The following is a 21,289-nucleotide window of genomic DNA, read 5'->3' as shown; positions in this document are numbered from 1 at the left end:
AAAGCAGTGGAACATGGCCAGGTCCCTGGGTCCCTGCACCCCATGGGAGACTTGGAGGAAACTCCTGGCTTCAGACCAGCCCAGCTCTGACTGTCGAGGCCATCTGGAGAGTGAACCAGCAGATGGGAGACCTCTCTGTCTCTCTACCTTTCAAGTAAATAAATCTTTTTTAAAAAAAGATTCAAGGGTTCAAGTCCCGGCTGCTCCACTTCTGATCCCGCTCCCTGCTGATGTGCCTGGCCCAGCCCCAGCCGTTTGGACCATCTGAGGAGTGAACCAGCAGACGAACGATCTCTGTGTCTGTCACTCTGCCTTTCAAATAAATAAAACAAATGTGAAAAACAAAAAAGCAGGCAAGCATTTGGGCTCTGCCCTCCAGGGGTTCACTGGGGAGGGGGAGCTAAGAGCCTGCGCGGGGAGGCGCAGCCCCTGGGGCCCTTCGCTGTGTCTTCCTTGGGCTCACTGAGCCTCAGTCTGCACATCTTTAGTCAAGGGCAGAAACAGCTCCTCCTGCCAAGGCTGCTGGAGACCACGTGGGAGTTACTCTGCATCAGCACCCGAGTGAGGCGTACAGAGGCGCTCCCCCAGTGTCCCCCAGGGAACGTGGCGACAGGGCACCGGGCACGGGAGGGGCTGTGATGGGGGGACCAGGATGGCGGGGCGAGAACTTGGCAGAGCCCCCGGGGGGCAATGATCAGGGAGAACAGGGGGAGCTGGAAGGGCGGCAGGAAGCAGGCGGTGTCCCAGGCCAAGGGGACAGTTGAGCAAAGACAGAGGGGTGAGAAGGGAAGAGCAGGTGGAGCTGGGGGGAGGGGCGGGAGGCGAGGCTGGCCGGGAAGATGGGGGCAAACGGGACCATTTCTACAGCCACCTGTCACTCATCCGTGCACTCATTCCCCCACGGGTTCTGAACATCTCCTCTGTGCAGGCACCGTGCTCCGGCTGGGGACATCCCTGTGACCGAGGCAGACACGGTCCCTGCCCTCAGAGCTCATGAGGTCACAAATTCTAGAACTTCCTACGGGAGGGGGGCACCTTGCATCAGAACGTGGACCTGGAGAAGTGCTGCCAGGGCCCGCAGGACACCTCGGCTGGTCCTGCTGCACAGGTCCCCCGCTGTGGACACGGCAGGGCGTGGCCACCCCCGGAAGTGCCCGTGCGGGAAGGTGGGGCCACCACACAGAAAAGGATGAGCACGCAGCCCTGTCTGGGGGTCACCAGAGGGCAGTGGCACTGTGTCCCCTGGCAGCGGCAGGGAGACCACCCACCTGGGGGTGCGGGCTGTGCGTCTCTGACCCACGCGGCGAGAACAGGGGCACTGGAAGCCTGGGAGTAACATGTGGCAGACACTCAGCTCAGGGATCATGGGATCACCCAAACACGGGGAAGGGACCCCACGGACAAAGAAAGCCAGATGCACTGTCCACCCGGGCGGCCACCGGCTCTCACAGGGGGTGCCCCGTGGGACTGACGAACTGAATTTATTTTCTTTCAATTAATGTAGACTTTAAAACCTAGGCAGTATAACATGGTCTTGCATTAATCACAACTTTATATTTTTCTAATTTTTTTAATGCTTATTTATTTGACTTAGCTGGAAGGCACAAAGGGAAAGGGAGACAGACAGACCGATGAGTTTCCATTCACTGACATCCACAACGACCAGGCTCCAGGAGCTTAACGCAGGTGGCAGGGACCCAACTACTTGGGCCATCAGCTGCTGCCCCCCAGGACGCACATTAGCAGGGAGCTGGAACTGGAGTGGAGCCAGCACTCGAACCCAGGCCCTCCGACATGGGACGCGCCTGTCAAACGGCTTCTCAACTACTATGCCAGACACCCCCTCTGTTTCAATTGTTGAAATTTTAGCATCCAAACTGATGCAAATAAGCATAAAATGCATACTGGATATTGAAGACACAGTATCAAGATAGAATGTAGACTTCATTAATAGTTATTACATAATTAAAATACTTGTTATATCTTACAGAAATAATATGCTGATAATATTAGCTCAAATAAAACATATCATCTATTTCCTTTTACTTTGCAAAATGCAGCTACTTGTAAAACAGATAAGCTACGGATGAGGCTCGCGTGGCACCCATACCGGAAGGCTCGGCTCGAGAGCTGTGCCATGCATTGTGGTAGCCACTAGTCATGCGTGGTTAGCTAAGTCTGGCCCAGTGAAAGTTAATAATTCAAGTGGAATGAAAATCCAGAGGGGCCGGCGCCGCGGCTCACTAGGCTAATCCTCCACCTTGCGGCGCCGGCACACCGGGTTCTAGTCCCGGTCGGGGCGCCGGATTCTGTCCCGGTTGCCCCTCTTCCAGGCCAGCTCTCTGCTATGGCCAGGGAGTGCAGTGGAGGATGGCCCAGGTGCTTGGGCCCTGCACCCCATGGGAGACCAGGAAAAAGCACCTGGATCCTGGCTCCTGCCATTGGATCAGCGCGGTGCGCCGGCTGCAGCAGCGGCCATTGGAGGGTGAACCAACGGCAAAGGAAGACCTTTCTCTCTCTGTCTCTCTCTCTCACTGTCCACTCTGCTTGTCAAAAAAAAAAAAAAAAAAAAGAAAGAAAATCCAGAGGTCAGGCACTGTGGCGCAGCAGGTCAAGCCTCCGCCTGTAGCACTGGCATCCCGTATTCCCACACCGGTTCCAGTCCCGGCTGCTCCACTTCCAATCCAACTCCCTGCTAACGCGGCCTGGGAAGGCGGCAGAAGATGGCCAAGTCCTTGGGCCCCTGCCACCTATGGGGGAGACCCAGGTGGAGCTTCAGAACTCCTGGCATCGGCCTGGCCCAGTCCTGGCGCTGGCAGTTGTGGCCATTTGTGGAGTGAACCAGAGAATGGAAGACCTCTCTCTTTCTCTGTCACTGTGCTTTTAAAATAAATAAATAAATCTTTCAAAACATTAAAATCCAGGTCCTTGGTGGCACCAGCCTCATCTCACTTGTCCCAGGTGGCTCGCGGCTGCCCCGTGGGACAGTGAAGCCACTGCACGTGTCCATGGTCACAGAAGGTCCTGTAGCACAGCGCAGCTCCCGAGCTCAGTGCAAACAACTTTACTTGCACTTTTAAGGTGAAGGGGCATTTCAGAAAGTCTCTGCCATCAGCTGACCCCTCCAGACCCCCGGGGGACAAGCACACACACGGAGCAGGTCTGCCACTGGCCCCGTGCCCCCCCCCCCCACCCCCGCCCTCTGCCGTGGCCCCCTGCACCGCTAGGGACTGAACAGATTCCTTGAGATCCACGGCTGCAGGCCGCTTTGTGAAGGCTGGAAGTGCTGTCCTTTGTTCTAAGTGAAATGGGACTAGCGGGACAGGCAGGGGTGGGGTGGGGTGTGGAGGGGAGGAGCTCAGGGCAGGGCGGCCCCCAGGACGAGGAGGTCAGGAGGATTTAAAGGAGGGAAGAGAAAGAGAGAAGGGGATGGAGTACTTGGGGCTTCAGACAGCGCGACCTTAAGGGAGGGTTCTAGAGTCCAGAGCCACTGGCAGGAGCCCTGCATGGCCCTGCCCCTTTGGTGCTGCTGCCCCTGGCTCAGAGCCAGCCTGAGCTGTGGTCTGCATGCGGCCAGTGGAGCCCGGGAAGCTGGCTCTGGGAGTCGCGACCGTCCACGGCTCTCCGGCCCTCAGTTTCCTCCTAAGCAGAGACGGCTCCAGCCCTCGGAAGCTCAGAGGCTGTTCGCGCTACCTGGTCTCTACCTATGGAGCCCTTTCTTCCACCTCTCATCCTTCAGGTCCCAGCTTGTATCTCCCCTCTTCCAGGAAGTCCTCCCTGCTCTTCTCCCCTCCCCCTATTCCCAGCCACTGAAGCCCAGGTTTGGGAGCACCCCTATGCTGCCGAAGGCCCCCAGGTTTCCCCCACCGACTCATCACCCAGGATGTCAGCTAGTAGCTTAGCTGCTCCTCCCCGGACCACGAGCTTGCTAAGGACAGAGACCCTGAGCCCTTTACCAAGGCACCCAGCATGCACCCCCTAGGATGGGCCCTGGAGTGGAGATGCTATTTAGTCGTGTCACTAGTTGAATGAATGATGAGCGTAGGTGGCACATGAGGCTCTGGATCACCCGTGGCAGGTGTCCGACAGGCTCCCAAGCACCTGCTGGACTCAGAAGAGAAGGAAGAGCTGGAGGGGACCTGGCGGGACTGTCACTGTGTCCCCATCTCCCTCTCTGAGCTGGGGCTCCCGTGGGCCCTGACCAACGAGCTGGCACTCTTCCTGGATGAGGAGGGGTCCAGGCCAGGCCCCCAGCCCATCAGCAAGGCTGAAGCCCCGAGGAGGCAAAGCCGAGGAAAACCAGTATCTTCAGTTCTGCCCGGGGTCAGCCCCGGACGGAGGGAGCGGGGGACGGAGCCAGGCTGCGTGGCTGACCGCTTCAGGGAGGCCGGCTTGGACTCAGGGCTGGATGGCCAAGCCAAGGAACCACACTGGAAGGGGCTGTGTTGGGCAGACTGGACTGCCGGTGTAGCAGCACCAGTGACAGCTTGGCCTCCACTCTGGCGGACTCCAAGGACCCGACGGGAGGCACGGGCAGGGTCAGGTCCAGTCTGGGAGTGGGGTCTGGCAGAAGACAACCTGGCCATTCTCAGCCTCTGGGGGCAGCTGCCCCTCGTCCCCTGGGCAGCGTCCCCAGGCCAGCTCCTGGCCACTGGGGAGCTCTGTCAACCCACTTAGGGGCCGGACTGACTCTTGGCTGAAGGCTTGGGGCAACAAGGTGGCTGCTCTCAGGCGGTCACTGGCCTGTCCCACGGTCAGACGTGCTTTGGAAATGCTGGGCGAAGTCACACTGGTTCCTTCTCTGCAGGATTTCACAGAGCCTTGCACACCCTAGCCTGCCCCGTGCAGCTTCAAATGAGGGGGGCAAGAATGCGGCACCTCTGAAAGGCTCCTTCTCTTTGCCGAACCACCCACAACATCTCACCCCAGCAGCGACTCGCCGAGCCCGAGGGAGGTGTCAAGGGACCGAGTCAGGGGCCCAGAATGGAGGAGCCAGCATCCCATATCAGAGCGCTGGTTCGAGTCCTGGCTGCTCCGCTTTCCACCAGCATCCTGCCGATGCGCCTGCGAAAGCAGCAGAAGATGGCCCACGTGCTTGAGCCCCTGCCACCCGCGTGGGAGACCAGGATGGAGTTTCAGTCGCCTGGGCCCTGGCCCAAATGTCGCGGCTGTTAGGGGAGTGAACCTTCTCCCCCTAACCCCTCTCTGACGATCTTTTGGAAGACGACAGAGCCCTTGGCCAGGAGGCAGGAGGTGTGGTTCAGGCCTCACCTCTGCCAGAAACCCGGAGGGAGCTCGGCCAGGGTTCCCGGCCCCGCTTCCCGGTCTCCCGGGCGTGAGATGCTAGTGCCGTCCCTGTGAAGACCCGCAGCCCTAGACAGCGAGGAGCTGTCGCTGCGCACACACCGAGGGGGAAGGGGGCCGGACCACGGCTGAGGGTCTCTGTCCCTCTCAGAACGAGGCGGGGCGGTGCCGTCTGCGCAGCGGCAGGGCCCCCTGAGACTCCGGCACCGGCCACAGTCTCCCGGGAGGGACGTGAGTGAGGACCAGCGTGGCCCTAGACGCGACGTGGCCGGCGCGCTGGACACAGTCTCCGGGCCGGCCTGGCGCTGTCCGCCTGTGCCGGGGCGCCGCCGGGGACCCTCACCTCCACCAGCGGGTAGGCGATCTCGTTGTAGATCTGCTCGGTGACGTGGTCCGTGTGGTAGGCGCCGTCGAAGGTGAACTGCTTGGGGGGCTCGTCGGCGGCGCCCGGGTTCTGGATGAAGCACTGGCCGCGCGCACAGTCCATCGTCACCACGGGCTGGCAGCTGAGCTCCCGCTCGCGCTGGTTCATCGGGCGGCAGCGCACCACCACTTTCACCGACTCCGAGGCCATGGCGCTGCGGCCCGGGCCCGGGGGCGGGGCCAGAGCCGGCGGGGGGCGGGGCCTCGGCGGGAGGGGCGGGGCCTCGGGGGGCCCCTCGGGGGGCGCCCCCGGAGGCTGGGCCCCCGCGGGGAAGTGGGGGATCCGCGCTGCAGGCGCCGCCGCAGGACCCGAGCCCCGGAGCCGCCCGCCCGCTCGCGCGTGCACGCCGCCGCGGCGTTCGCGGTTGCCGGGCAACCCCCGTGGCGTCACAGGGGGCGCAGCGCCCAAGTCCGCGCGTTCTCAGTGCCAGAGTTTCCCCTCCCCACCCCCGCCCCGGGCTGGGGTCTCCACGCCCGGCTGTCGGCTCGGGTCTCCGCAGAGGGCCAGCAGCTCGCCCGAGGCTGCCCCCGCCAAGACAGGGACCCCAGGCTCCACCCCGAGTTCGAGGGGCTGGAGACCTCCCGAGCCAAGCCGGGCGACCTCTGCCCCCAGCCCCAGCCCCAGCCCCTGGACGGAGCCCGGCTTCCTCTGCTGCCGGAACCTGTGGGCCGGAGAGGCGGCCTGGCCTGTCCCTCAAGCTCGGCCCAAGCACCCCCAGCCAGAAGGGCCGCTCCGCGCCACCTCCTCTGGGCTCCCCCTGGCAGGGAAACACTGAAATCCGCGCCAGGCAGGCCGCGATCGCTGCAGAGCCAGCCCTCCTGCAGCCCCCAGCTGAGCGGGGAGACTCGCCCTGGGGGGACAAAGACCCCCAGAAATGCAAGCGTAATTACGAGGTGGAGACGCTCTGGGACAACCTCTGCAAAGGGAAGCTCACATTGTAGGGCGAGGGGCAGGCAGCCTGAGACTGGGCCCCAAATACCGTGGTTAAGGATGAATCAGGCAGAGGGGAAGAGGTGGACAAGGGGACCTGCCCAGGCTGTGCAAAGGTCCTGTGGCATGTGGTAGGAGCAGAAAGCAAGCCCATGTTGCCAGGGCATAAGGCCCTGAGTCTTGTTCCTACAGTAACTAGCCACTCAAGGTCTCAAGTGGCTGCACATGGCTGGATCCCACCTTCCCACCCAGTCCCTTTGGGAGATCTGAGCCCATTCAGCACCAACCGAAGCCAAATGGGACAGAGGCCCCCCCCCTCTTGAAGAGAAAGGCTGCACTACACAGTTGGAAGGAACGGGTTTTATTGAGTCCACACTGGGGCGACCCAAGTGGTGGTGGTTGGGACACAGACACACACACACAGCCGTGCTCCATTATTAAGACACTAAGAAGCTGGCATCCCTGGGCCAAAAGCCTTGCCCAAGTGTAACCTGTGACCAGCAGGAGCTGGCCGAAGTCTGAGCTTGGGGAAGGCTGCTCCCTTCCGTGTGCTCAGCGCTCCCCCGAGCCCACCCTGCAGTGGAACACTGACTGTGAACCCAGCCCCCCATTGCCAGGGCTGCGGGGCACATGAGGCTGGGGGCTCCCGCCACAGGACGGCACTCTGCCCAGGGAGGGGACCGGTTCAGTCAAGATGCCTGGAACACCAGTCCCAATGTCCCACTCCCATTCGGCACAAATCAGGGCAGTATCTCCGACTAAAAGAGCCCCGGGGGACCGCCTCCTCTCCTTTGAGACAGGCCAGGGCACCTGTCTTGCAAGAAAGCCACAGGCCCCTGGCCGAGGTCCTGTCCTGGTGCGGCTGCGCACAGGCGCCTCTGCCTTCCAGGACTCGCATACCTGTTACGTCCCAGCACGGCACGGCCCCGCCTCGGGGACAGATATCCGGAGCAGTAACTGTGCCTACACACTCACGACTGCCCGTCGAGCTTACTCAGAAGGGGTGGGGGCACCCTGGATGCCAGTCGCCAGCAGGGCCATTGCCTGCAGCCCCACCTGGGTCTCCCCCTGCCCGCTGAGGCCTCAGCGCCTCTGGCAGGGCACACGTCACCACCACCTCTGCATGAAGGCCTCTGCTCTGACCCCGCCAGCCACGGGTGGTGCCATGTCGGAGGACACACCAGCCACAGAGCAACTGTGGCCTGCAGATCCTGGCCGGCACCTCCCAGACAGCTGGGGGAGCTGGGGCGGGAGACCTCACTCTCTCTCACCTGGCCAGAACTCTCTGGAGACCCCCACCCCCGTCAGGGCCCCCGCCCCCCTTGGCGGGCTCCTCTGCCAGGAGGCAAGTGGGAGCCCGGATGTGACAAGTTGGCAAAGTCACCAGGGAAAGCCCGAAGCCCGGAGCTCTGCCACATCTCCGGGAATCTCGCAGGACAGAAGACTGGCCCAAGAGGCATGGCGCGGGGTGGGGCAGGCAGGAGCAAGGTGAGGCGGCGCCGTGCGCGCGCACGTTCTCCTAGCCCAGGCCCTGCAGTTCCGCCTCGGACTTGGCGTGGCCGAGGGGCCGGAGAGTCCGAGGTGGCCCGGAGTCCTGCTCCTCGTAGGTGGGGTTCAGGCGGCCCATGCCCAGGGGGCAGAAGAGGCTGCGCTTGGCGCCGGCGCGGTTCTCCACCAGGGCCTCCAGGCTGGGGAAGTCTGCTGGCAGCCGCTGAGGGAGGAGGGGGCTTCAGCTCCCGCGCTCCTCCCCACGGTGCGCCAGGCACCAGCCACCTCCTCCTGGGGGCACCTGCCTGCCGCAGAGCCACATGCCACTTCCTCACTCTCCCCTGCCTGCCCGGAAGTACGGGCACAGGCGTCCAAAGCCTCCCACCCCGCTGGGAGTCCCAGGGGCTGGGTGGGCTTAGGCGAGCCCTTGCCCTTTCTGAATCGGAATCCTCCTCTGCTATCCAGGGGCTAGGGTGTGGGAAGGCAAGACTTTGAAAAGCCAGGATTCCCACTCAGGCCCGACCCTATCCGAGGAACCCTCTAGGAGCTCCCTCTGGGGCAGGGACCCTCAGTGACCAGGGCCAAGGAGGTAGGGGAAGGGCGGGGCCAGCCAGTGGGTACCCAGTGAAGATGAGGGAAGGCTGGGCTCTCACCTCCAGGCAGTAGCGGCCTAGGGGGTTGCGGAAGACCTGGTGGGGCACCACGCCGCACTGCGTGCGCACGGACAGGCACCACTGGCCGCTGGCGCCCGGCTCCGGCCACAGCAGGAAGGCCCCGAGCACGTCTCTCCGCAGCAGGGCCAGGGCACAGGTCCTGGGGGACACAGGGCGTAGGCTGAAGGCAGCACCCGCCTCTGGAGCGGCCTCAGGGGGCGCCCCCGGGCAGTGACCTGCGGTGAACGTCCCTCCGGGCTGAGAGCCTCAGGACCCCAGCAGGAGAGGGGACAGAGCTGACGGGACCGGAGCCCTGCGGCAGGCCAGGGCTGAGCGCCTTCCCAGAGTCACCTCACTCGGTCCCCCCGCAGCCCCATCACCAAGGTCCTCTCATTACCCCCGTTTCTCACTTGAGAATACTGAGACCCGGGTGGCCAGAAGCCCCCGAGGGTGGGGGAGCTCTGCCCATGCACAGGGACCGGCACCATCAGGGCGGGGTCAGAGCACAGCCCCTTACTCTGCCCCCACCAAGGAACCGAGCCCCTCCCACCTGGAGATGCCAGCAAAGGCCCAGATGTTCTCCGTCAGGCTGCCCTCGCTCTCCACCAGGCACGAGGGGCCCCCAGGACCCCGGGGCCACGCCTCCCATGCGGCGGGAACTGCGGAGACCACCCAGGGTCAGAGGGAAAGTGGCCAAGCCCTCCCAGGCCAGCCCGTCCTCCACGCGGGCCCCCTCGTGTCCGGGGGTTCCCTGGTCGAGCGGCCCCTCCCCACCCCACAGGCATACCCGGCCATGCTTAGAGCCCATACACAGCCATGTGGCACCTGCACACAGAGTGGAATGCACACACACACCTGGACACAGGGGCGTCCACACTCGCACACACAGGCACCTGCTTGGAGGGGCAGCCACGACCCTGCGTGTCAGCCCCGCGCCCACCCACGGTGATGGACGGCAGCTGCACCCGGGCGACTCACAGGCCTCCCGCGCCGACAGCTGCAGCTGAGCCTCGTAGGTGCAGCCCCGGTAGGCCCCCGAGCGGATCACCTTGCTGCGAATGGCTTTCTTGCGGACCAGCGTGGGCGAGCAGTAGGGGTTCCCCAGGCGGGCGTGGCGGGCGCCCCCTCGGCCCTCCGACTCCAGCAGCTCCTTCTAGGGCACCAAGGGGGGCCCGCGGGCGGGCAGACTCAGGCCCAGCCACGTGAGGCGAGGCAAGGCCTCTCCCGCTGACGGCCAGGCCCCTCTGTGAGCCCCCAGCCCTCCCCCAGCTCCCTAGCCGGGGCGCTGCCTACCCCACTGCCCACCGGCCCCTCTGCTGGCAGCCGCCGGAAGGAGACCAAGGCGTGGACGTTCTGTGACAGCTGATCCCGGCCGAAGGGCTCCCGTGCCAGGGCAGGTGGGCCCCCCGGGGGCTTCGGGGGCACATCCGCCGTGGGTGCTGGGCAGGGCTCAGGCTGGGCCCTCTCCTCGGGGTGCTGCAGGAGGTAAGCCAGCTGGAAGGAGCGGCACAGCAGCAGGTACAGGATGTGGACCTGCAGGGGACAGGCGGCTCAGCGGGACGAGTGTCCTGGGGAACTCAAGCACCAGCCCGCTCGCCGCGGCGCACGCCGCCCCTCGGGCCAGGAATGCCCTGCCTCATTCTTCCTGGGAAATCTCCTAGTCAGCCTTCAAAACCCCACCGCCAGTCTCCCCTGCCAGCCTCCTGTATTCACTCGGCAAGCACCAAGCACCAACCTTGGGCCAGGCATCAGGACGGCCGCAGAGGCGGTAACCCTGGGCTAAGGCACTGCCGCCGCCCCCCCCACACACACACATACACTGCGTGCCCCACCCTCACCCGGTGCAGATCCCTTCAGAGGGCGCTCAGAGCCTGGCCCTGTCACTCAGGAGCGGCTGAGTGACCCCGGCAGCCTGTGGCCTTCTCCGTGTCCCGGTTTCCTCAGCCCCACCTCAGGGCCACAGAAAGCTCCCAGCACAGGCCCGGGGCTTGCATATTGTATGGCACCGTGCAAGACACTCCATGCAGTGTCAGCAACAGTGCACAACCAGGCACCACATCCCAGCCACGCCAGCACAGGGAGCCAGCACGGGGCTGGATGCGCGGCGCCAGTGCCAGGCAGCCTGCTGACCTCCCGTCTCCCAGGGCCCAGCTGCTGTGGCTCCGACTTCCTCAGTCTCCCTGCCTGCACCAGCCCCTGTGCAACCTCAAGCCTGGAACACTTCAAGACCCGGACTGGCCTCTGCTCTCCAAGAACTCAAGCGTCTGTCATGAGACAGAGTGACAGAGCGCGGTTCAGGTCCCGGGGCTGCCGAGGGAGGGGCAGTCGCAGGCCGGGCAGATGGCGCTTTGCCCAGATGAGAAGGCAGGGGGAGACCACGCCGAGAGAAGAGCAGGAGCAATCTCGAGGCGAGAGGCCAGGTCTCCGCCTGCAGGCCCCGGGGACCCCGAGGCCACTGGCTTGCTCTCTGGGGTCCTCTGTGGGCAGAGCGAGTGGGGCGAGGAGCCCGGAGGGGGTGCAGGCCAGCCCGGCCAAGCCCCAGAGGCCTCTGTCCCTGCATGCCCGGCACATCCCCACTCCGTCCTCAGCGGGACCCCCACCCTGGGGCCCAGGCACCTCTCCGGGCTGGCTGCCCACAAAGAGGTGGCAGAAGAGCTTGCTGGCCGGGCTCCGTGGGTTCCGCGCAACGAAGGCGAACTGGCAGTCAGCCGGGCACCAGGTGGAGTAGAGGATGCGCCTCAGGGCGTGGGCCATCAGGAGCACCTGGAGGCGGGGCCACGAGCCTCCATCAGGCCGGTCCCGCCCACCTCGGGCCCAGCCAGGGCTGCCTGGCCCCAGGGATGCAATCCCTCTCTCCTGCCAGGCCCACCCGGTCCCGGACCCCCAGCCCTCACATGGCCACGGACTTGGGATCCCCTTGACTCCAGATGCCGGCCTGTGGGTCACAGACACGGGCAGCGGCGGCAGGCCCCGGGCTGCACACCTGGCCTCTGGTTCAAGTCCCAGCTCTGCCACGCCCCCTCCACACGCCTTGCAGGAGTACAAGTGACAGGGCTCAGGGCGGGGACAATGCTAGTCCCTCTCTCACGGGCAGTGACTCCTGCGGCCATGGGGGGCACAGTTAGGGTCCATCCTGTACCAGGAGAACGGTGAGCAGTGGGGGCACCTCCAGCCCAAACCAGGCCCTTTCCCCCACCCCCGCCCCCTGCCCCCCCACTCCCAGGCTCCTGGGGGGGCTGGCCCTGCTGCCTACAAGGCCTGGGCAGAACTTCCCTGAGTGCGCCCTGGCGTGGGCCCCAGAGGCTGGGCCGCAGGGAAGTGCTGGGGCTGGGTGGGGGCCAGGCCAGGTGGAGGGGAGCCCCTGTGTAGCCCTCACCTGGCCCCCAAATGCTCCTACCTCACCCTCCCCGCTGTAGATCTTCAGTCCCTGGAGGCTGAATTTCAGGATGACGGCCCGGCGGCGCGGACAGTCCTGGGTGGAGAGAGCCGGCGGGGCAGGCATTACCTCCCAGGCCAGCCTCGGTGCCGCTCACCAGGGCCTGGTGGACCAAGGCCCACCACCCCTGGCCAGTGGTCCCCCCGGGAGCCATGGAAAGGTGGGTGGCTCCTGGCAGACAACACCCATCAGGGCCACAGCTGGCCATGTTGTGACTGTCTCCCCATCTCCCCAGCTCTGCTGCCAGCCGTGGAGCGCAGCCCCAAGGAAGGGGGTCCTGGGCAGAAGGGACAGGGTTCCAGGAGCTGGGGAGGGGTCCTCATGGGGCTCCCTGGGGGCAGCTGGCCTCAGGGCTCAGTCCCCACACGGCAATCCAAGACCGCGGCCCCCCACAGGGATGCACCCTCCCCAGCCCCAGCGCCTCCACCTTCAGTGTCCACAGCTGCTGCTGCACCAGCCACACGCTCTCCTGGGTGTCCAGGTCGTCCACGGGGAAGGAGCCCACGTACTGCTCGGCGGTGGGGTGGGAGGGAGGAAGGCGGGGGAGTCAGGCCCACAGCCCCTGACCACCCTTCTCCAGATCCAAAGCCTCCCCCCACCCCAGACACATGCTGTGCTCAGCCAGGCAAGCTGGGGACGGTGGCAGAGCCTGCACCGGGAGCCCAGCGCTCTGCCCATCTCCTGCGGGTCCCCTCCCTCACACACACACACTGCGAAGCCAGGGGCAAGGAAGGGAGATGGGAAGTAGCTCCTCCCATCCAGGGGCCACCCACAAGAGCACCCAGCTGGGGCCGCCCCACCCACCTGGGCAAACTTGGTGATGCACCTGGGCCGGTACGGGGCCGGCCCGCAGTCAGAGGCCCTCCGGCCGCCCGCCCCTGCCCTCTGCATGGCCCCGAGGGTGCCCAGCTTCAAGGTCCACAGGAAGAAAGGCTGCAGGAAGCAAGGGGCAAGGGCGGTTTCCGGACAGGCGAGCCCCAGCGCTTCCGGTCTGAGGCTGGCGAGCTCCCTCGCGCCTTTCACTCCATCTGACGATCCCTACCGAGCACCAGGCTCTGGGGACGTAGCCTTGAAAACACAGCGGCTGCTCTGCCTGCCTTTGTCATGGGGACAAAGACACGGAACTAAATGCTGGGCGCTGTGACAGGTGGAACGTGCCGGTACCCTGGGAGGGGGTGGGCTTTGGGTGAAGACCTGAAGATGGGGCTGCTCGCTCATTCGCTCATCAAACGCCAACCCCAGCAAGGTCAGAGCTGAATCGGACAGGGGCCCTGCTGCCGGGTGGTGGAAGTCAGGGTGCAGACTGGAACCAACGGGTGCAACGTGTCAGAGGGAAGGGACGGCAGCCTGGGGAGGCACCAAGGGCGAGGGGTGCCAGGCTGCGGAGGCGCCAAGCCAGGCGGGCAGCTGGGGCCCAGGCCGACCTGGCCCCAGCAGCAGACCAGATCTGATTTGGGGTCAGTCTTAGGGGCCGGACTGGGGAATTCCAGCTCTGCCTGGTGGGTAGTGGGGAGCCATAACAGGTTCCAGAGCAAGAGCAGCCCCTGGGGGTGGCCATGAGCTAGGTGACCACAGCCCTGTGGCTGAGAGCCTGTTTCACAGGCCCCTGCTTATCTGCCCAGCCTGACCCCGGCTCTCTCCAGAAATCCACAGCAGACCATAAACCCAGAACCCACCGAGAGTGCAATGACACGGCATCGGGGTGTGGAGAAGGTGGACGGCACCTGGGGGGCTGAGGAATGTGGCCCCCAGTCCCAGCCTTGCCCTTGGTCACCTGCTCCCTCAGCCTCCCCTGGGGCCACCCCAAACACCCCCCTCAGGGACCCAGAGCCTGCTGTCCAGGAGGGGCTCGGCGGGGGGGAGCAGTTCCAACCGCGTCAGTCCCCCCTTGCCAAGGCCACGCCGACAGGTGACCGCCTGGTCCCGGAGGGCGTGGCAGTGGGGGCCATGATTCAGCCAGGAGCGGGTCTGAGTCCCGAGTGTGCCCAGCCTCCGCCTGCCCTCGACCTTCCCTGCCAGGCTCAGCCTGGGGGGAGGCACCACTGTGATGCGTGGCTTCCATCGAGCAGCCAGCCAGGCACGCGGCGGGCAGTCAGGTGCGCGGTCCCCGGGAGCCCTCCGGGGTCCCCCTCCCGGCTGTCTCCCCTGGCTCTCCTGGCCCCCTGACCCCGGCCATTGTTCACATCGTGTCTCCCACCTACTGCACAGCCGATGTTCAAATAAAGCCACGTCAGCTGTGCCACCAGCACACAGGCCACGCGATGCCCAGCCCAGGTGGGCAGATGGGGACTTCCAGCCAAGGCGCGTCTGACTGCACGGCGCACCCAGGGGCTGGGATGGCAGCCAGGAGGCCGAGACGACCAAAGAAGCAAGGTGCAAACGGGGGAGGGGGACACAGGCAGACACAGCAGCTGCGGCTCCAGTATCCCAGCCTGGGGGTGGGGAGGGGACGCCAGGCCACAGGCTCCTCGCTCAACCCACCCCCCCACCCCGGCCCCTGGGCCTCAGCCCCCTTGGACACTGGCTGCTGCCCCCTCCCCCATCTCTCCCCCAAGGCTTCAGGACACCAAGCCTTTCTGCCCAAGACCTGGAGCTAGGGGTGCCCAGGGGAACCAGGGGGCACCAGCCTAACCCTGGAAACAGCGCTGCTTGCCCCTGCAGCCACAAACGCCGGCTTAGGTTTGAGCTTTTACAGAGGCGCCTGGTGGCACAGGGGTCACGTTTGCAGGCAGCCCGGGGCTCCCTTGTGGTTGAGGTCTGCCAGGTGGCCCAGCTCAGGGACAGACGACTCCCCTGCGGGGCAGGCTCCGAGGCCCCTCTGCTGCACGGAACTGTATCTGCGCTGACGCAGGGCGGGGAAGGCAGCTACCTGGTCATAGTCCCACGGGGTAATCCCGGAGCTGGCGGCAAGGCCAGCCCTCCGGCCCTCCCAGGGGGCAGGGGTCCGCGGCGGGAGTCCAATGCGTCCCAGGGGGCAGGGGTCCGCGGCGGGAGTCCAATGCGTCCCAGGGGGCAGGGGTCCGCGGCGGGATTCCAATGCGTCCCAGGGGGCAGGGGTCCGCGGCGGGAGTCCAATGCGTCCCAGGTGGCAGGGGTCCGCGGCGGGAGTTCGCTGCGTCCCAGCCTGTCTAGGAGGGGGTGAGGCGAGGGAGCAGGGACAGGCTTCGGGGAGCCCGGTGGCCCCGGGCACGGACCTCCCCGGCCAACGCCAGCTTCCCCCCTCTGGCCGGACGGCCTGCGGTCGCCCCATCACCCACTCGTGCCACCCCCATGCGCCCCGGAGGCTGAGGTCCACGCAGCCAGGGGTCAGGGACGTGGGCTGCGGGGTCCATCACGATCGGCTGATGGGACCTCGGACAAGTCACACTCGCCGCCTCCCGTTCCTCAGCTCGGGGGTGGCCCAAGTCCCCGCCTCCGAGGACACGCAAGCTGGGGGCGGGGGCGGGAGTCAGCGACGGGAGAACCGCGAGAGGTGCGTGCGCCGGAGCTGCGGGGGTGCGACGCTCGCCCCAGACCCGGGCTGAGCTGCGAGAGCCGAGGCCACGCGGGGGAGCAGCGGCCCGCGCTGCTGCGCCACCCGCGCACCCCCGGCGTGGGCTGTCTGCGCCGCCGCCTCTAAGCTGGCGAGCGCGACCCCGGCCACCCTGAGTCCCCGCCGAGGAGCAAGACGCCCGAGGAGGCGACGGGAGACACCGGGGCCGGCGGCGGGGGCCCGGGGGCCTCTCGCTCCCTGAGACCCTCCCCGATCTCCGCGCCGCAGACCGAACCCACTCACCGCGGCAGCCCTGTCGTGGCGCGTCCCGTCCCGCAGCTCCAGCTCCCGACCCCTGCGCGTCCCCCGCGCTGCTGCGCCCGGGCGCCCGCCCCGCGCGCCCCCCACGTGGCCGCGAGCGCAGACCCTCGGCATCACCTGGCGGCGGCGCCCGGCCGCGCTCGCCTATCAGAGCCCGTGGAGCCGCGCCGCTCGGCCGCGCCGCCCAATCAGCGGTCGCGAGGGGGCCTTGACACCGCCCACACCGACCCGTGCTCCCCCTTAAAGGGCCGAAGCGGGTGCCAGAGCCCCCCGCCCCGAGGGCTCCTCTTGCGGGGCCGCGGGCCTGGGGTCCCCTGAGCCTGTGTCGTCCGCGGCCCCTCCTGCCCCTGGCTGGTTTCTTCTCGCCCTCCGAGCGCCGGCTTCCGTGGCGCCTCCTCCGAGAAGCCTTACCGGACCACCAGTCAGCCCTCTCCCACTCCCTACGGAGCCCTCGCGACTCGCTCCCTTGCTTCCTGACCCTTCTCTCGATAGAGCGCGAGCGGCGCCGGACAGCAGGGCCTCCGTCCCCGGGGCGCGGGGCAGAGTCCGGCTCCTAGGAGGCGTCCAGTGGTGGCCGTTGTGACCCCTCTGGCGGGGGGCGCGGGGCGCGCATCCTCTGCCTCATTCTGCCCCTCCTCCCCGGGCCAGTCTCTGGTGCACGCGGAGTGACCCTGCCCCCGGGTTACCCGGAAATCCGCAGGGAAGCGGGGGGACGGGCTCCCCGGAGGTGCCTGTGGTGCGTATGACGCCTGCACCCCGCCAACACGGGAAATGGCAGGTGCACCGCAGGGCCCGCCGCGGGAGGCGGCAGGTGGCGCAAAGGCCGAGCCGGGTGCGAAGGGGCCGAGAGGTTCCGGGCAGCCGCCCAGGCATTCCCTGTGCCCTGTGCCTTCCCACCAAGGGACGGCGCGCGAGCCCCGCGACCTCAGTGCCCGAGCGCCTCTCTGGGAGCCCCAGGCGCTGTCCTGGCTGTGATGCCCGAGTGTGGACCGAGTTGCCCGTGTCAGGTGCACCGGGAAAGCCTTCATGGGGCTGCCTGAAGCCTCAGGGACAGAGGGAAGAAGGTGATTTACAAGCTGGTCCTGCTCTCCGACTCCCAAGCGATGACCCTCAGCGCTCACAGAGCAGAGGGCGATGCCTACCTTTCCCCAAAAACCTGCCCGCGTCCCACGTCCCACCAGCTCCCTGCTAGTGCGCCGGGGCGAGGGGGAGGGGCAGTGGATGAATGCCCAAGCTTTTGGGTTAGAAGTTCCATACTGGGGCCCGTGTCGCAGCACAGTGGGTTAAGCTCAGCTTCCGATCCAGCTCTCTGCAGTGGCCTGGGAAAGCAGCAGAAGATGGCCCAAGTCCTTGGGCCCCTGCACCTGCGTGGGAGACCTGGAAGAAGCTCCTGGCTACAGATTGGCTCATCTCCAGCTGTTGTGGCCTTTTGGGGAGTGAACCAGCACATGGAAGATGGATTTCTCTCTCTCACTTTCAAATACATGAATTTTTTTTTTTAAATGAAGTAAGGCTTCACTACTCACCTGGACTATTCCCCCAAGTTCAGTGGAGCTTCTACCAGGAATGTAGCCTTAAGGGTTCATTGGAGGAACGAGCTCAAAGGTACCAGACCTCCCGGGGGTCAGCCAGCCCCTGGGCAGGTCAGCCCAGCTGCACTGCGGACAATGGCATCTGTCGGTCACGGCCGCATCATTTGCCACACGTGGCTCATCTCAGCTTCCTGACAGCACTGCCTCGAGACCCAGCAGTGCAGGACCCCGGCCGCTGGGTCAGTGGCTCACTGCAGTAGGAAGCCCAAAGGCGTTGCCCCTGTGAGGCAGGGGAAGGGATGGCGGCAGAGGCGAGCCGGGGCGGGGAGTGAGGGCAGCCGACCACGCGGTGCACACGCCGCGTCACGCCGCGTGCCGTGAGTCAGGGCCGATGACTGTGCTGCACAGGTGTGCGCCTGCCGTCACCAGCCTCCCTTCTCTCCCAGCCCCGGAAGCCGGCGCCGCTGCTGCCAGCTGGGGCGTGTGAGTAGGCAGTGACGGCACAGCAGGGAGAAGCTCCTCACCGACAAAGGGCCTGAAAACCGGAGCCAGGGGCGTGAGCTCTGACAGCCTCTCACCCACTCACCCACACCCGCTCTCGCCTGACCCTCGCTAACCCCTGCTGCTTTCCCCTCCCCCGCCCTGAGCGCCCTCCTACTTGGTCTCTAAGATGTGTCCTGCTGGCTGTCCCAGCAGCCCACCCCAACATTGTCCCCCCAGAACAAGTGACCTAGAACAGAGATTGTTAGAAATTCTAAGTGCTCTAGACTAAAGGTGCCACCACTCCACCAGACTCAAATGTGAAAACCCTAACCTTGTGATGTAACCCACTTTGCAGAGAGGGTCTTTAAAGTGCTCAACACAGGAAGAGACAAAGGGCCCACCCACTGCCCCGCACCCCCAGCGCCCACAATGGCTGGGCTGAGCTGGGGCTGAAGCTGGGAGCCGGAGTCTCAACCCAGTGGCCCAGAGCCAAGTATTCCAGCCACGGCTGCTGCCTCCCAGGATGCCCTTAGCAGGAAGTTGGGGTCAGGAGCCAGAGCTGGGAACCGAACCCAGGCACTCTGCTGTGGGATGCGAATGATCCCAACCAGCGCCTTGAAAAAAAAAATTTTTTTTTGAAAGACAGAGATACAGAGAGGCAGAGGCAGAGAGAGAGAGAGAGAGAGAGGTGGTTCATCCACTGGTTCACTCCCCAGTCAGCTGCAACAGCTGGAGCTGTGCTGATCCGAAGCCAGGAGCCAGGAGCTTCTTCCGGGTCTCCCACACAGGTGCAGGATCCCAAAGACTTGGGCCATCCTCTACTACTCTCCCAGGCCATAGCAGAGAGCTGGACTGAAAGAGAGCAGAGAGCCATGACTCGAACCGGTGCCCGTAGGGGATGCTGGCACTGCAGGCAGTGGTTTTACCTGCTGTGCCACAGCGCCGGCTGCTAAACGCCCCATTTTACAATCTGCTGAGGAGAAATCTGAGTTCCCTTTCGCCTTGTCCCTGCCAGGTTTCGCTGCCTGGATTGAGTGTACAACACCACTTCGAGGCGTGAGGGCCACGAGTGGTAATTCAGTTAGCCAAGCTGGGTTTCTCTATCACTCAGTATCTTTAACTTTGGAATGATTAGCTAAATTCAGTTGTTCCTGAAAATTGGAGGTAATTTCACGTAGCTTCGAGAACTTCCCACAAAGCGTTCTAAAGCACGTAGCAGTAAGAGACTACAGTGGTGTGGGCACTGCCCCGCTTGGCACACTCGCATCCCGGAGCTGCCCACCCGGGTTCGAGTCCCCACTCTGCAGTGATCCTGCTGCCTGCTAATGTGTGCTCCGAGAGGCGGCAGGGGAGATGGCTCAAATACTTGGGCTTCTGTCACTCATTTGGGAGACCAGGACGGAGTTCTGAGCTCCTGGCTTCAACAGGACACAGGCCCAGCTGCTGTGGCTATCTGGGGAGTGACCAGCAGATGTCACTCTTTAAGAAACAAATAACTCCAGTCTCTCCTCCGATCCTAAAATGTGTTAGTAACCACAGAGTCACTAAGATAGTTCAATCTTTCTCGCGATGGCCACACTGCTTCTAGGTGACTATCTGAAAAAGCAAGGGTTGTGGATTCAGAGCCAATCGTTTTCAGATGAGGCGATCAAGGCTCAGGTGAGCAAGCCGGGAGCCAAGGTCACACAGATGATCAGTGACACGGTCTGTGCAGAACCACGGCTAGAGATGCTAGGATGCTGGGCTGAGCGGCGTCTTCCAATCTCAATGCAGAACTGATGGACACTTTATTCCAGAGGTGGGCGCTGGGTCTAGCAGGTGAGGCGTCCATGTGCCCCAGGGGCTTGAATTGTCAGCTCTGGCTCCTGGCTCCAGCTTCCCGCCCATTAGACCTGGGGACTCAGACGATGAGGTTCCCGCCACCACGAGGGTGACCTGGACTGTGCCCCCTGCTCTCAGCTTCAGCCCAGCCCACCCCCAGCTCTTGCAGGCATTCGGGGGAGTAAGACAGTGTGACGGGAGCGCATTCTGCCCCTTAGCTAAATAAATACAATTTCAAATGTAGCTTTCACTCTACATCCTGTTATCAGCAGGTTTGAGTCACACAAACAGGTAACCTAAGAGATTTGGGCTGACGAGAATCAGCCCATCGGAGCCAAAGTTCTCCGACAGTGACACGGACGCGTGAGGACGAGGCGAAGCTGCCTGGGCTTCCGGTGAGAAGGGTTGCTGCTGCTGCCCTTGACTGGGCTCCCTGCAGAGGAAGTCTGCGAGCAGGGGCTCCGGCTTTCCAGCTCAGCGTCACCCAGCAGCAGCGTGTCCAGAGAAGCCCCGCTGCCTGCCCTGCCGAAGAAAACCCTCCTTCTGGAGCTTCTCGGTGGGCTTCACGGAACGCAAGTGCGCAGCGGATAAAGAGTGAGAAAGCTCCCTGTTCCCTTAGCAACAGGGAAGTTCTGACGGACGCTGTGGCTCCTGGGGCGGGGCGGGGGGTGGGGGGGCGCTCACACGCATCAGCAGAGCCACAGGCTGAGCGCCGCAGTAAGCCCACTGTGAGAAACCAGAGGCCGCGGCCAGGACTTGCGGATGCCGGGGACTCGCACGGCGCCTTCAGAACCCTCACGGCGCCCGGATATTCCCCAGAACTTGAAGGCCTATTTCAACAGTCAGCAGATTTAAAAGTCCCACTGTCTTCAAATAAGTAAAATTCAAAAGCCGCACTTATTAGTAAACGTGGCTAAGTCATTTCATTTCCAAGTCCTTTGTTCTATTCTAAAAAGTATTACCTTCGCTTTTCATTTGAAAGACAGACTTGCCAAAAGGCACTGGTTCACTCCCCAGATGACCAGAGCAGCCCGGGATGGGCCAAAGCCAGGAGCCCGGAGCTCCATCTCCCAAGTACTCAGGCATCACTCGGAGCCTCTCAGGAAGTGCATCAGCAAGATGGAATCGGGCGGAGCTGGAACTAGAGCCCAGGGACGGCTTCACGGGTGAGGCACCCTCCATGGCGCCTTATTCAGGGTGCAGAACGCCTGCCCGCTCCGTGCTCAAAGCCGTGTGGGATTTACACGGTCACGGGGCTGCCGGGCAAGGGCACAAGCGAGCAACTCGGAAACAGCCAAGGGAGGCAGTCAAGCCGGCTCTGAACTCAGCACGCCTGGCCTTGAGACCTACCACGACCCGGGCAAGCTACGAAATCTCACTCTGCCTCGGTTTCCCCTTCCCTAAGGGGGAAATACCAAACTGTGT

General features: G+C 64.3%; 2 protein-coding genes across 18 annotated transcripts in view; both read right to left on the bottom strand.

The window, feature by feature from the left end:
- Positions 1-6,050, bottom strand: part of KIF17 (kinesin family member 17) — a 44,099-nt gene extending 38,049 nt beyond the window's left edge. For all 9 annotated transcript variants that reach the window (XM_089301392.1, XM_089301396.1, XM_089301394.1 and 6 more), the window contains exon 1: positions 5,648-6,050. In XM_089301392.1, the coding sequence (XP_089157518.1) occupies positions 5,648-5,878 (231 nt within the window). In that variant the 5' untranslated portion in view covers positions 5,879-6,050. The remainder of the gene's footprint in view (positions 1-5,647) is intronic.
- A 959-nt stretch (positions 6,051-7,009) lies between these two features.
- SH2D5 (SH2 domain containing 5) lies at positions 7,010-16,773 on the bottom strand. Of its 9 annotated transcripts, none has more exons than XM_070079193.2 (11): positions 16,011-16,765; positions 15,105-15,359; positions 13,040-13,168; positions 12,663-12,743; positions 12,197-12,271; positions 11,416-11,562; positions 10,105-10,332; positions 9,778-9,952; positions 9,350-9,458; positions 8,800-8,959; positions 7,010-8,369 (listed from the first exon to the last, which is right to left on the bottom strand). In XM_070079193.2, exons 1-11 carry the CDS (start codon positions 16,140-16,142, stop codon positions 8,178-8,180), a joined length of 1,683 nt encoding a protein of 560 aa, XP_069935294.1. In that variant the 5' UTR covers positions 16,143-16,765; the 3' UTR covers positions 7,010-8,177. The 9 variants fall into 9 exon arrangements, with proteins under 9 accessions (XP_069935294.1, XP_017201983.3, XP_051695988.2 ...); XM_017346494.4 differs by having other exon boundaries at positions 10,093-10,332; positions 16,011-16,762; XM_051840028.3 differs by having other exon boundaries at positions 10,093-10,332; positions 15,105-15,363; positions 16,011-16,108.
- Between the last annotated feature and the right edge of the window lie 4,516 nt (positions 16,774-21,289).

Source organism: Oryctolagus cuniculus, chromosome 7 (assembly GCF_051225735.1).
Source record: "Oryctolagus cuniculus isolate XC-2025 breed Fujian yellow rabbit chromosome 7, ASM5122573v1, whole genome shotgun sequence".
Classification (NCBI taxonomy): Eukaryota; Metazoa; Chordata; class Mammalia; order Lagomorpha; family Leporidae; genus Oryctolagus; species Oryctolagus cuniculus.
This window is presented reverse-complemented; position numbering and strand designations above follow the sequence as displayed.

What these genes read in the sequence shown, in the direction of transcription:
- SH2D5 (XM_017346494.4), bottom strand. Translation starts at nt 16,142, where the DNA reads ATGCCGAGGGTCTGCGCTCGCGGCCACGTGGGGGGCGCGCGGGGCGGG. An exon ending in AGCAGCTGTGGACACTGAAG is followed by an intron (nt 12,272 to 12,662) that starts GTGGAGGCGCTG and finishes CTCTCCACCCAG; the next exon opens with GACTGTCCGCGCCGCCGGGC. An exon ending in TGGGCAGCCAGCCCGGAGAG is followed by an intron (nt 10,333 to 11,415) that starts GTGCCTGGGCCC and finishes TGTCCCCTGCAG; the next exon opens with GTCCACATCCTGTACCTGCT.